Here is a 13,463-nt window from a genome sequence, read left to right on the forward strand (position 1 = left end):
GTAGTTTAAGGGGGTAAGCAGCAGGGTACCTTCTAGAATACCAGCCAGTTGCAGTGTGGGAAGACACAGACCCGACCCTGAGATGAAATCGGGAGATCGTCCTCCGCGTCGGGAGAACCGGGCCTCCGCCCTAGTGAAAATGTTAACCAGCCGTATTGGCTCAAGAAATAGCTTCAGTAAGGAGTGAATTTCCTTCTAGAGATCAGTGCCTATTTTTCCTGGAAATGCCATTTCAAATAGTCCAGTTCCATCTGAAGTCAAGCTGTTGTCCTCACTTTCATTCTGTGATGTTCTCTCCCGACACCCAGTAGGTCAGACAAGCCACTTTTTTTATTTAGAGATTTTTACATCCTTTGTATTAAACTTATTTTGAAGGGGGGGGGGGTGGAAAAAGCAAGCTGGTTTAGGTCGTCTGGCACCCAGCCAAAACTACCTCGAGACTCCAGACTTGTACCATGGCTACATGATACAACGAAATTTCAGGCCCTTGTCGAAGGAAAGCGAGACCTCAGGTCCAACCAAATTTGGGATTTTGGGGGGTGTGGGGGCGTAGAGGAGTTATTTAGTGACATCTAAATAGATATACACATAATTTGTTCACTTTTCTATACATTTTATGTCAAGTTAGATTTTAGAGGACTCAGACCACATCAGCTTAGCTCCTCACTAAGTTCCTCTCACTTAGTTCATCAGTGACGTTTTTTGGCTTTTATCAAAGCATTTTTGTATGGATGTTTTTGAGTCATATGGATGGATTTTGTATTTATTAAAAACATTTTTCTTGAGCATTCAGTGAAAATCTTGGCTTAAAGTTAGTACACATTCATCTATACCATGGAATATGATTCAGCCATGAAAAGGAGTGAAGTATTGATACATGGTATAGCGTGGATGTACTTTGAATGCATCACACTTGGTTAAAGAAGTCAGACACAAAAGGCCAGATATTGTGCAACCTCATTTTATGAAATATCTAGAATAGACAAATCCATAGAAATAGAAAGCAAACTGGTGGTTGGCAGGGGCTAGGAAGAGAGAGGAATGGGAACTGACTTCATGGGTATAGGGTTTTCTTTTGTTGAGAATATGTTTAACTAGATAAAGGTGGTGATTGCACAGCACTACGAAATGTACCACTCTGAATCACACACTTTACAATGGTTGCTTTTATGTTATATGAACTTCAATAATAATAATTTTAAAAATAGTGCACATTCAATCTAAAGAGAAGATTTTGGGTAAGCAAGGTCATAGGACATGTTAGCAGCCACTTGAATGGTGGTCAGGAGAAGAGTGGTTTTTCAGGTATTCTGTGGTCCCCAAAGGGCAGAACTAGAATGATTAGGTGAGCATTATAAACCATCACAAAACCCTGGAGAGACTGAAGCCAATTCTGGAGGACTATTTGCCCACCGTGAGATGGTTGAATGAAGGGTCATGGAGTACCATTGACAGAAGAAGCCTTAGGTCCATAAAAAGGACCACTGGCCTTCCCTTGTGCCTATCCCCCATCACAGATGACTGCAAGGCTTACTTGTCCGTTGCTGCCAACCAAGGCTGTGTTCACTGCAGTTTCCAACATGAGTTTATCATGGGTAGAAGGAATGCATAGTCTTACCCAACAACCAGTAACCCCACAGCCTGGATGCCCAGTTCTCCAACAGCATCCTCCTTCACTCAGCTTAAACTACCTTAGTAGTTTGGTTGGACATAGTTGGACATAGCCTCAACTTTGACATCACCCAAAACTATATCAGCTCTAAAATCACATACTCCAGCATCTCACTCTTTAATTACTGCTGCCTATTCTTGTAGATCTAGTGTTCAAGTATCTCACTGGAACACTTGTCAATCGTACCTCATTGAACATCCAGGCCATTAACTAGTTCCTTTATTCCTTCTTTTTTTCTGTTCTGTTCTGTACTGTTGCCAAACATATCTTGTCTCCATAATTGGATTTTAAAACTTGCCTTCTGAGACAATTCATTCCATTTGAGAAAAAAGGTCCTGCTCCTTATCGTGAGCCCATCTGCATTTGTTTGTTCACTTATTCATTCATACATTCAAAAAATATTTGTTAAGTATCTACAGCATATTGGGAATATGCTACATTCTAGAAACACAGCAATGAACAAGGTCATTTGTTCCTACCCTTACGGAACTTAGAATCTAGTAGAAAAGACAGACATTAAGCAATTACACAAATAATTAGTTAATTAGAATTAAAGGAAGAAAGAAAAGTATGTGCTGTAAGAGCATTAAAGAGATGACCTAGTCTAAGCAGTCACTTGTCATGAAGGGACATTTGAGCAGAGAACCTGAAACCGGAGTAGGAGTCAAACAGGCAAAAAGTGGGGATCTCCTAGATGGGGAGGGTAGATAACTCCAGGTGAAAGAAGCCAACGTGTTCAAAAGCACCAAGTGGGCAGACACAGCTCTCCGTTGTGGATAGAGTGTAACGCCTAAAGGGGGATGGTGTGAAATGAGGAGTGTAGATAGGCAAGACTAGATTTTGTGTGACTTGTGGCCTGTGGCAATGACTTGGAACCACACAGTCCCTCCCAACAGCAAACTGAGACCCTGGAGACAAATGAGTTTTAGGGATTTTATCATGCAATCCAGGGATGGTGGTAAGGGTCTGTTCTGAGGCTGTCAGTGTGAATGGAATACAGCTGGTTAAGGATTATTAAAAGAGCTATTAATAGGAAGGATTTGGCACCATTGGGACATTACGAAGAAAAATAAAATCCCCTTTATTATATCCACAGCTCTGTTGTGGTGTTGGTTGCACCATCTTAAGAATATACCCCCCCAAAAAAGAATATACGCAAACTACTGGACTGTACACTTAAAAGGGTGAGTTTTATGGTATGTGAATTTTATCCAAATAAAATAGAACTTTTAAGAAAGGACCTACACCCAGATCTAAATACAAACATTTTTATTATCAAACTTTGTACTGCCATGTCAAATACAAAATAGGTATGGCATAAGCCTAAATAAATACATACTTTAAAAGCTATAAAATATTTTAAAATCATAATTTAAAATACTTTATCAAACCCAAACACAGACCACACTTACATTCCAGACAATATTTCCATTGCAGTATATACAAATATTCATATTTACAATATTTGAGCAATTTCAGAGAAAATGATACATAGGTATTCCATAGGTACCTATTCCATAGGTAGCTTTATTTCCCAGAGTTCTTTTGCCCTGTCAAAATCTCTGACGTTCTGACCCTTAGCCTCTTCTGTTTACTTTTGGCTTTGCCTTTGCCAACATGCAGCCAGCACTTAATCTGAAACTTTTATTTTTCAATACATGCTAAATTAGTGAAAGTGTGGGACAGTTTTGATTCTCACATCATTTGCAAGATGGAGCAAGAAGTTCTGGTGATGGACGGGCCAAGAATTTCTCACTGTCAATGATCAATTGAATCTTGGAGATTCCTTAGGAATTTTAAACTCCTTTATACATAAATATAAACACTCATACAGACTTTCCTTTCTTCATGAACATCCTAATAAACAAAATAACTCAATTAGGGAATAAATATTAAAAGTCTTCACTTTTTAAAAAAATCCACTGGGCAAATCTTTTACACAGTGAGTTCCTACCATGAATTTAAAATTTTATGTAATATTCAAGAATTATATATTGACACATTGCACCTGACAAGCATCTTTGTAAGAATGCAAAGTACATCCATATTTCTATATGTTTTTTTTCAACAAAGATATTCATAAAAGTGTACCTTAACTGGTTTGCATTTATGTTTACATAATACATAAATGGCCTCACGGAAGTTTTTCATCATGGAAAACCACATACCTCTGAAAAAATAGCTGACAGTGTACAAATATATGCCATGCAGGTTCTACTTTCCTGATACTACTCATATTTTTATTTTTTTTTAAAGTAGGCTCCACATCCAGCATGGAGCCCAATGAAGAGCTTGAACTCATGACCCTGAGACTAAGACCTGAGCTGAGGTCAAGAGTCAGATACTTAACTGACTGAGCCACCCAGGTGCCCCACTATTCATGTTTTTAAAAGCAACTATAGTAAAAACATTCACAACTTTACACTGATTCACGTAATACTGGGGACAGCATTTGCCCCTTTTAAAAATGAATTTACTACAGATATAACATTAGAGTCCCTTCATAAACAAAGATCCCTGATAAGTAACTTTTACCCTATCATAGCTCTAACATGCATATATTTTAAAGTCTCTAAACACTTACACTGAATTAAGAATTAGGGAAAATTGTACTTTAGCCAATGCAAATAAAAGAACACTTTAAAATCTCTAAGAACACTTTAAAATGCACTGAATCCCACAGGGGTAAAAGGGATTAGGACTGTGTTTAGCAATCCTTGCACAAAGTATTAAGCAGGATTTCCCCATGTACTCGCCTGTGGGCATTTAAAATATTTTTTTTGCATGTTGGTGATAGAATATCTTTGACCAAGTTGTTTCCCCTAAACTCCTTGACAATTATTCATCCCAGTGACAGCAACCGTGTAATCAGTAGTTGAGACACAGTGAGGAGCAAAAGAAAGAAATAATATCACAAAATACTGTTTCTCTGCTGAGATCTCACAGTGAGCAGGGAAGAGAGTTAGAACAGGGATTCGGAGATTCCAGAGCCTGAGTCTCTTCACTTTTGCCTGGAAGAGAACATGTTTTCCCTCCATCAGCCAACATTTTCCAGATGCCGAGAAGAGGAAAGAGAAAGCTGAGTCTTGCTGGTGGCAGGCTGGCCTCACCCACTGGAGTTTGGAACGTTGAACTCCTCATGGGGGCCATGCTCTCAGCTGTAAAGGTGGCAGGTTGTGGGAGGTGAGAAGTGCCAGGAACCAGAGGAGTGCTCTCTGTCTCTACCATCATCAGAGTATTGTTCTAGTTCCCTGGAGGTACCGGTGTTCCTGCAAAGGAAGGGTGCATGCCATCAGGACACTTAATATTCTGCATCAATAGCAACAACAAAATTCACCTTCTAGCACAAACCACTGTGTTCACTGTCACTGGGGAGTCCAAATTTGAACAACAAAATCCTATTCTGTTAGGGCAACTAATCTATTCTGTATGATACTATAACAATGGATACATGGCATTATACATTTGTCAAAACCTGTGGAATATACAAAACCAAGAAGAATTCTAACTAAACTGTGGACTTTAGTTAATAATAATGTATCAATATTGGCCCATCAATTGTAACAAAATGCCACACTAGCTTGAGTTGTTAATAACAGAAGAAATTGGAGCAGCAGGGGGGTATGTTGGAATTCTAGTTTTTGCTCTCTTTTTCTGTAAATCTAAAACTGCCTAAAAATATAAAGTCTATTAGTTCACAAAATCTATTCAGGGAGGACTTGATTCTTCCAAACTCTCACAAAGCTGAGCAGAGTGGCCAAAAACACAGTTCTAGATCTAGACTACCTCGGTTTGAATTCTGGCTCACTAGCTTTGAAATTTCAGGCAAGTTATGTAACTTGTCTGTGCCTCATATTCTTCATCTATATGATAAGAAATATAGCAACAGTCCCTATCTCACACAATTCCTATCTTAGGGCAGTACGTAGAAAATAGTAAATATCACATAAGTGTTAGCTATCATTATTCTTATTAACTTTCACAAGGGAAATCACTATGTAAAGGCCAGATCTGTGCTGCTTTCCCCTCCTTCTACAAAGAAATGAAACAGCTTTCCATAAAACACTGTGAAGATGGTAATACTCTGCCTCAGAAAATAGGCAGGTTTGGAGAATTCAAGGAGCAACAGAACACGAAGAACAGATACGTTCTCTCAAAATCGTATGTGATTTCAAATCTTACCTCATTCCTTTGGACTTAAAATAACTACAAAGGCATGTGATAGGATCCGTCTGATTGAAGGCTCTGGCAACTGCTGTGGAATACATGAGAACACTAAGTCAAACACTGTTTTCCAACACAAACAGATAAAAAAATGTACAGAATAGTCAATGGCATGCTTCAGACAAGAATACAACTCACCTGGCAGGAACAAATTTCTTTGCTGCAAGAAAAAGAAAACCATTAATTTGGACTAAAAGACTTTTAAGAACATATCAAATTCAGAAACAATATGGCTCTATTCACCAGGGAACATCATTCCTTTGGGGACCCTGTAATAATCAGAGCGCAAACACATCTTGGTGACATGCAAAGCACACGCTCATCCTAAGGGCTCAGCGGATAGCTGTAGCCTCAGCTTGTCAAGTTCACCTGCCAGTTTTTCATGAGAAGTCCCAAATCTAGATTTTATGTGCGATTTCCCATTTTATAAATGTCAGAATTTAACTCGAAAAATAATAAATATTCTGTAAGCCAAACAACTCATAAGTGTGGCTAGATATGTTTGCATAAGTCCCCAGGAGATACCCCACATTTAAGCCTGTATTCCAAATAAATATTTTGGAAATGTTTAGCCATTTCCTGGGAGCACTAACTACATAAGTCTGACTGCACAGCTCCCAGGGGAACCACAGAATTCCGGTGAACAGCATCCCTTAGAGTTGTCCACTGTTAACTTTTATTTTTCCTAAAACTCTTCCCACTTTGAGTTGTACTATACACCCTTTCTCTAAGACCATGGCTCAATTAATGGCAGTTTATTAGTGTTTATCTAGCAACTCGAGTCTAATTACTATTTTTTTTTCTAATTACTATTTAAATGTGCAAGAGAAAACAGGATTCATCAGTGAGGGGGGAAAAGACATTTTTCAAAAACATTTTGGGTGGGATACACTCACAAGCTCCCTTACCTCTCTTCCGCAGGCGTTTCAGGAGCCAGAGGAGAAATGAGGCTACTGTCAGGAGGGAGGTCCCCCCAGCAGTGAGTCCAACTGCCAAGGGAATGCTGGACTCCGTGGGAGCTAGGCAAACAGTGGAGGAAGAACTGTCATGAGAAGGAACTGAATTTAAAGTCTTTCTGTTTTGGCCATTTGCCCTTTCCTTTGCACATTGATTAGCCATCAACTTCAATACATAAGGAGGAGGCATGGTAGGTACTAAAGGCCTCTGAGGTCAGCCCAAACCACCCGTGCCAGACGATATCCCGCCACTGCCATGAGAGCTCTTATCTGCCAGAACCCACTGCTCCTCGGTCAATACTGCATGGGTGCTCTCTCCCTTACTTGGTTTCCCTTCTTTGACCGGTATCTCCCCTTTTTCCACTTGTCAGAATGTTACCCATTCTGTTACCCGTACCCCTTGTCACTTGCCACCTCTTCTGTTTCCTCTGTATCACCACAAAATTAAATATTCTCCAGCTTATTAACCTTGGGAACCTTTCTGATTTAATGAATGGTTCATTGCTTTCCCCTTCTTCTTTCCAGTCCCCCAGACAACCAGTGCCAATCAGGGCTTCACCTTCACAGGTAGGCAGCATCCCAGACCAGTGTCCCGTGGCGTCACACATCAGAGCTGCAGAGCCATTGAGTGTCCATCCTTCAGGACATGCAAACGCACATACAGCACCAAACACAGGCTCCCCACTGCAGCTTATGTTCATCTTTCCGGAAACTGCCAGACTTGAACATTGCACCACTGCAAATGATGAGCACATAGGTAGATGTTAACAAAAATCTCCTGGGAAAATGGCTAAAACTGACTGAAAAGTCATCAGTAAACATAACATATAAGCACTTAGTTTTCAGCATGTAGGGAATTAGGATCAAGCCCCGTGGGGCAATACTGCTTCAGATACATACAAAGTATTTGACCTAACTCCTTAAAGTCTAAACTCAGTCCTACCTTGGCAAGAGGGGACCTCCTGTGACCACCGTCCCTGAGATGTGCACTCAAGCTGAGCTGACCCATGTAATTCAAAGCCTTCCTCACAGCTGAAGGCACAGGAGGACTTGTAGGTGAACTCTCCAGTAGAGGAATGGGCACACCTCACCAAGCCGTCCTGGGGCTGCTGGACAGCATCACATTTCACAGCTGGAAGACATGAGTGAGCACATTAAAAGTCTGTATCAGGCAGCAGCAGGTGTCTCACATAATCAAATCCTGAGCTCTTCAATAGTTTTTATCTTAATATTAAAGCAAAAACTTTACCTTCACATGTGGGCTCTTCACTGTCCCATTTGCCTGTGAGGCCACACTGGAGTGTTTTGGATCCCTTCAACACAAATCCCTTCTCACAGAAGAACTCACAGCTGGACCCACTTTGGAAACTTCCAGAAGCACCAGGAAGACAGCTCATGTAGCCTCTCTCTGGGCTGGACAAGGCCTTGCACTGAGAAGCTGAGACATCAAAATGATGGTCAGAAAAGATTGCAGTGGAACTGGCGAGTCCTTGGAATTTGATGAATGAATCCATTCATTTTGGACAAAGCAATGCTCAGAGATACCAAGGCTCTTCATTAATCCCTGGACAACCGGGAAGATGACTGTTTTCTTTGAATGCCAGCCCCTTCATTGATAATGGCCCTCGGTAAAGGACAGCCTTTAAGAGAACCAGTGGATCCTGAGCACTGTTCTGACATTTGAAAGAAGTTACAGTCAAGAGAAAGATTTTACATAGTCAGAGACCAACTTATGGGTCCTGGATGCTAATGGATGATGCCAAAATATAAGGAAGGTAAGGAGGCAGCACATAAAATGTGTCTGCTTTGCAGTTTGGCTTTGGTCTTGTGGCTTCTTACCACTAGAAATGATTGTGTACAATATCTGGCTGTAAGAATACCAGTTTGTGATAGCTTGCTTTCAACATCACTGCTCTTGCTTTAAAATGAATTAAGTTTTAGCACTTAGGCATGTATTAAGGGTGTCTTTATGTATGACACCACACTTGGTGCATTCTCATCACTGCTAATTATGAGCAGTTTCAGAAGAAAAGTATTAAGAGTTTTAAAATCAAGTCATGTTCTCACAATCCCACTTTAAATCTTCTCATGTGATTTCCCCTTAGATTAAGCTCTCTGCCCACTCCATAGCAATGTCTACAAAGCTCTATTTGCTCGGCACAGTCAAGAAACCTGCAAAGCATGCACTCTCAGTATATACAATCCTTTCCCCAGGTAAGCTTTGGTTCTTTTGTATGAAACTCAAAATAGAAGATGAATGTTGCCCATCACATCTGATTACTCTAGTCAAAGTAGGCATCTAGTTTCATTTTAACTGCCCATGTTTGAAGATCGCTGCCCTTTCAGGAAGGGGATGTGTAAAGGAGGAGCTCTTGGGCTTACCTTTACAAACTGGGACTTGCTGACTCCATTGTCCTTGTGCAGTACATTCAATTTGGGCTGGCCCTTGCATCAGGAAGCCTTCGTTGCAGGTGAAATTGCAGGAGGATCTGACGGTGAACTCACCAGCAGGGGAATGGCTACAGCTCACAGACCCATTCTGAGGATGGCCGATGGCACCACATGTCACAGCTGTAACATAGGTAATCATGGACATTAGCAAGTCTGACCATTTAAAGTACAAGTTGAGAAAAAAATGTTTACAGTAAATCTTGCTATGGAGCCATTCTACCTTTACATGTTGGCTTCCTGTTGTCCCAGTTCCCAGATGAGGTACACTGGAGGCGCTTGGGTCCCATTAGTTCAAATCCTTCTTCACACTCAAAGGTACATGTCATGTTCCATGGGAAGTTTCCAGAGCTTTGGAGACAGTCCATGACTCCATTGGCAGGATTTGTCAAAGCACTGCACTCAACCACTGAGGATTGAGAAAGCATCATGAATTTTACAGAAGAATGATACGTTCACTTCCTATTGAGTTGAAGTTTATAACAGGGCAAGGAAGCAGCCTTCGAACAGCAGATCCCAAAGTCCTAGGTTAATTCTTGGAAGCATGCACAGACACAATAAAGCTTTTATGCTTTTTCCTAATACCTTCATCTTCCCTGATTGATTTATACTTTGACTATGCTGAGTGGTCTCTGGCCTGTGTTAACATACCTCATCATGTCTCTGATCTATTTTAAGGCAAAAACAAAGAAAAATAAACAGATTCTAGATCAGGATTTATGACTAATGGTGACAGCAAGAATACTGACATACACAACACATTCATTTATGTCAGCCCAGCAGGACCTGGAGACAAAAAGTTTCCATCTCCAGCTTAGAAAGATAAGCCTGAGGAAACAAACAAACAAACAAACAAACAAAAAAAAACGCTGTCAGGACTGCTTGACTACCATGGTCTTCAATTTATGTACTGCATTGAGAGAGGCTGGGCAGGGGGAGAGAAGTCATGAAGATTTCTCAAAGTGTGGTGCCACTGCTATAGGCATTCCCTTACACACCACCAGAGCCTCAGAAGCACCCATCTCAAACATGGAATAAAAAACTCTCTCAACCCAAGCAGGTGCCCTATTGGCCACACAAGCTGGCTGGGAGAAGAAGTCTTATTAAAAACAATAACAAAAAGAACTTTCCCTGGAGTTTTGAAAATGTTGTAAGTTGGATCAAAAACCAAGGCAACAGGGATGAGTTAGAGAATGCTGTGTGTGCATTTGGAGAGAGGTTTACCATTGCAGGCTGGAGGAGAAGCGCTCCATTCCCCTGTGGAAGTGCACTGTGTGGCTTCCGTGCTGCTTGGGAGGTAACCCTTGTCACAGCTGACAAAGCAGGAAGAATTGTAGCTGAAGGTCCCCAGAGGGTGAGAGCAAACCAGGCTTCCGTGCTCAGGGGCCTCCTGGGCTTGACAGGTCACAACTGAAAGGAGAAACCACGTCAGATCTGCTCTCTATCACCCAGCATAAAATAAGAAAGTCCTGGAAACTGTAACTACAATTTATCAAATGCCTCCTATGTGCCAGGCAGTATGCATTCATTCACATAGACCTAACTATTGGGGTTCGTACTATTATTACCACCCTCATTTTACAGTGAGACAGCTGGCACTCAGGGAGTTTAACTACCCAGTCCAGGTGCTGTAAGTAATAGTGGTTTTGAAGCCAAGGCATGATGGCCTTGGCTCTTACGCACCACGTGACACTACATGTCCCAGGGAAGGGAAGACATGCACACCTGATACCAAAGTCATCTAGGACACAGGATAGTGCTACCAACTCAAGTGAAGGAATGGGTGAAACGAGGACTTACCTTGCTCACACCTGAGACCTCTGAAGCCAGGGTGGCACTTGCATGTGTAGTTGTTGACAGTCTCCACACACTCACCATGGCCGCTGCAGGATGTAGGGGTACAGGCAGCTGCAGAAAACACAATCCATGATGTGGAGGATCATCATTGTGCTTGTTATGCTTTCCCTTGGACTTAGGATCAGCAGTGTGTGACAGAGGTGTCACCAATTATAGGGACTGCCAGGGATTTTAACTGAAGTGCTTCACATAACGCCAGGGCTCAGCTATCTTAAACCTTGAGGTTAATGTAGAGATATCAGGGGTATAGCTGTCACTGGCATCAAGAATAGAAAATTCCCTTTATCATAAATTTGAAAGATAGTTCTCCTTCTACACATAAATGAGTAAAGTGTGTCGTATGTGTATACACTATACACATACATATACAATATATATATAATACTATATATGTATTGACGTACATATATGCATATGTGTACACATATGCTTTCTTGCCTACATGCTTTCCTACATTCACACAAAGAAGCAAAAAGATATAATGTACCAAATAGAATGCTTTAAAATTATATTTTTTAGAACAGAAAATTACCATAGTAGAGACCAGATTTTTCATGCTGTCAACAACTTGTCAAGATGCCCACAGCCTGAACCTCTCTCCCACAGCAGCCCATACCTGTGTAACATAAGGCAAGCTTCTTTTTGTCACATCTCTCGTCATTCCACTTCCCCGAGTCCTTGTCCCTCTTGATGTAGATCTCCACACAGTCTTCATCGTTTTGCTTATTGTTTGGTTCACCAGGAGCCCAGTTCTTGGCTTCTTCGGTCAGTAGCTTCTGGGTCCCTATCCAGGTCCACTTCTTGTTGACCTTCCTGATTCCAATCCAGTAGTAAGTTGGTGTATAGCTGAACATGGAGTTCAGGTATTTAATCTCTTCCTGGTTTTGAATCGCGACAAGATGTGTGTACCTTTGCTGACAGTAAGTACTAGCCTCGTCAAAAGTCATGGCTTCTGTGGAGGCATTGTATGACCAGGCTCCACCCTCTTTAAATAGGAGAAGCACTAAAGGGGAAAGGATGAAAGGCATGGGAAGGTTAGCACTGCTATGGTTTGACTGTATTAATTGGGCTTTTTACAATCTTATTGTCATCATACAGTGGCCTTTGGAATGTCTCAAATTTTTTTCACCTTTTCCAAAGTAAGAAGGGGTACAGATGAGAAACTACCATAAACTACGCCTACCTTTGGTGGTTGAGCCTCCCTGCGCTCATCCACCATAATCTATCAGTATGTCCACTACGGTAGAATAATAATCAGAGTAACTAAGCTTTTTGAGCACTTAATACACACCATTAAGCACCATCTGATGCCCTTTCTGTGATGCTGGCTTCTCACAATGCCTCTGGGAAATAGGCTATCTATGATCAACACTTTATACATTAGGAAGCTGAGACACAAAGAGGTCAATTGCCCCTGGCCCAGGCTGGAACACGTTGTGTAGAGAGGCCAGAGATGCTGCTAAACATCCTACAATGCACCAGCTCCCTGTGAGGAGCAGATATTCTGTCTGAAATACCAGTAGTGTCAAGGATGAGAAACTCTGGTCTAACAAATGACACTGACTTACCAAGAGTAAGAGCAGGGAGAAGCTGTGAAGTGATCATGACTTCTAGAGTTCTTTTCATCAAAAAATTAGTCTTGAAATGACTTTCTGTGGAGAGAGGGAGTACAAAATTCATTATAGAAAGAAATTTTAGGTAGCCGGTTACTGAGATCATTCTACAATGATGTTTTTAGCAGTATCATGAGATTTTAGGTAAAGGATAACAGTGCCATCATCTTTGTTTCAAAGAAGTTGACTGGATTGCACACATACAAAATTAAAATTTTCATCATGTAGATGAAAGAGAAAAGCCAGAGTTTAATGAGTCTGAATATAACAAGAACCTGAACAAGTCTTTTTGTCAAAAGGCTTTCTGCATCTCTATTCATATGGATAATCTTGTTTCATGGCCACCCCCATAAAGACACTTTGCACTTACTATTCTGTGAAGCAGTGGTTTTGATGCCGATTTGATTCTTGATTGTGTCACTGCTGCTTCTGTCTCGTACCAGTTCACAGGTCTGATGTGAAGTCAGCCAAGAACAGCAGAGCACTGCTCCTGTTGGAGCCCCTTTATAGGGAAGCTCGCTTCCTGTGAGTAATAGGAGGATATGTCCAAGCCCAGTGAAGAGGAATTCCCCAGCAGCATCCAAAAAGTTTCCCGGGAATATCCATAACGCCAAAAAATTACAGTGATGTCAGAAACTCTAAGCCTCCAAACTAATTCTTCTTTGCTCACATGCCCTTTTATTTTACATTAAT

General features: G+C 41.1%; 1 protein-coding gene across 1 annotated transcript; it reads right to left on the minus strand.

Moving 5' to 3' along the window:
- Positions 1 to 2,924: 2,924 nt before the first annotated feature.
- Positions 2,925 to 13,263, minus strand: SELE (selectin E). The gene is made up of 14 exons (XM_077901598.1): positions 13,141 to 13,263; positions 12,726 to 12,809; positions 11,774 to 12,160; positions 11,101 to 11,208; positions 10,525 to 10,710; positions 9,524 to 9,709; positions 9,235 to 9,423; positions 8,102 to 8,290; positions 7,796 to 7,984; positions 7,412 to 7,588; positions 6,805 to 6,915; positions 6,035 to 6,056; positions 5,855 to 5,927; positions 2,925 to 4,941 (listed from the first exon to the last, which is right to left on the minus strand). Exons 2-13 carry the CDS (start codon positions 12,781 to 12,783, stop codon positions 5,879 to 5,881), a joined length of 1,851 nt encoding a protein of 616 aa, XP_077757724.1. The 5' UTR covers positions 12,784 to 12,809; positions 13,141 to 13,263; the 3' UTR covers positions 2,925 to 4,941; positions 5,855 to 5,878.
- Positions 13,264 to 13,463: the final 200 nt, after the last annotated feature.

The sequence above is a fragment of the Canis aureus genome, chromosome 6 (assembly GCF_053574225.1).
Source record: "Canis aureus isolate CA01 chromosome 6, VMU_Caureus_v.1.0, whole genome shotgun sequence".
Taxonomy (NCBI): domain Eukaryota; kingdom Metazoa; phylum Chordata; class Mammalia; order Carnivora; family Canidae; genus Canis; species Canis aureus.

Bases quoted from the DNA above. Each gene is read 5' to 3' on its own strand.
- SELE (XM_077901598.1), bottom strand. From the start codon at position 12,783: ATGAAAAGAACTCTAGAAGTCATGATCACTTCACAGCTTCTCCCTGCT. The intron at 12,161-12,725 runs GTAAGTCAGTGT...TTTCCCCTTTAG, and splicing joins TCTCCCTGCTCTTACTCTTG to TGCTTCTCCTATTTAAAGAG. The intron at 9,710-10,524 runs GTAAACCTCTCT...CTCAATCCTCAG, and splicing joins TTCTCCTCCAGCCTGCAATG to TGGTTGAGTGCAGTGCTTTG.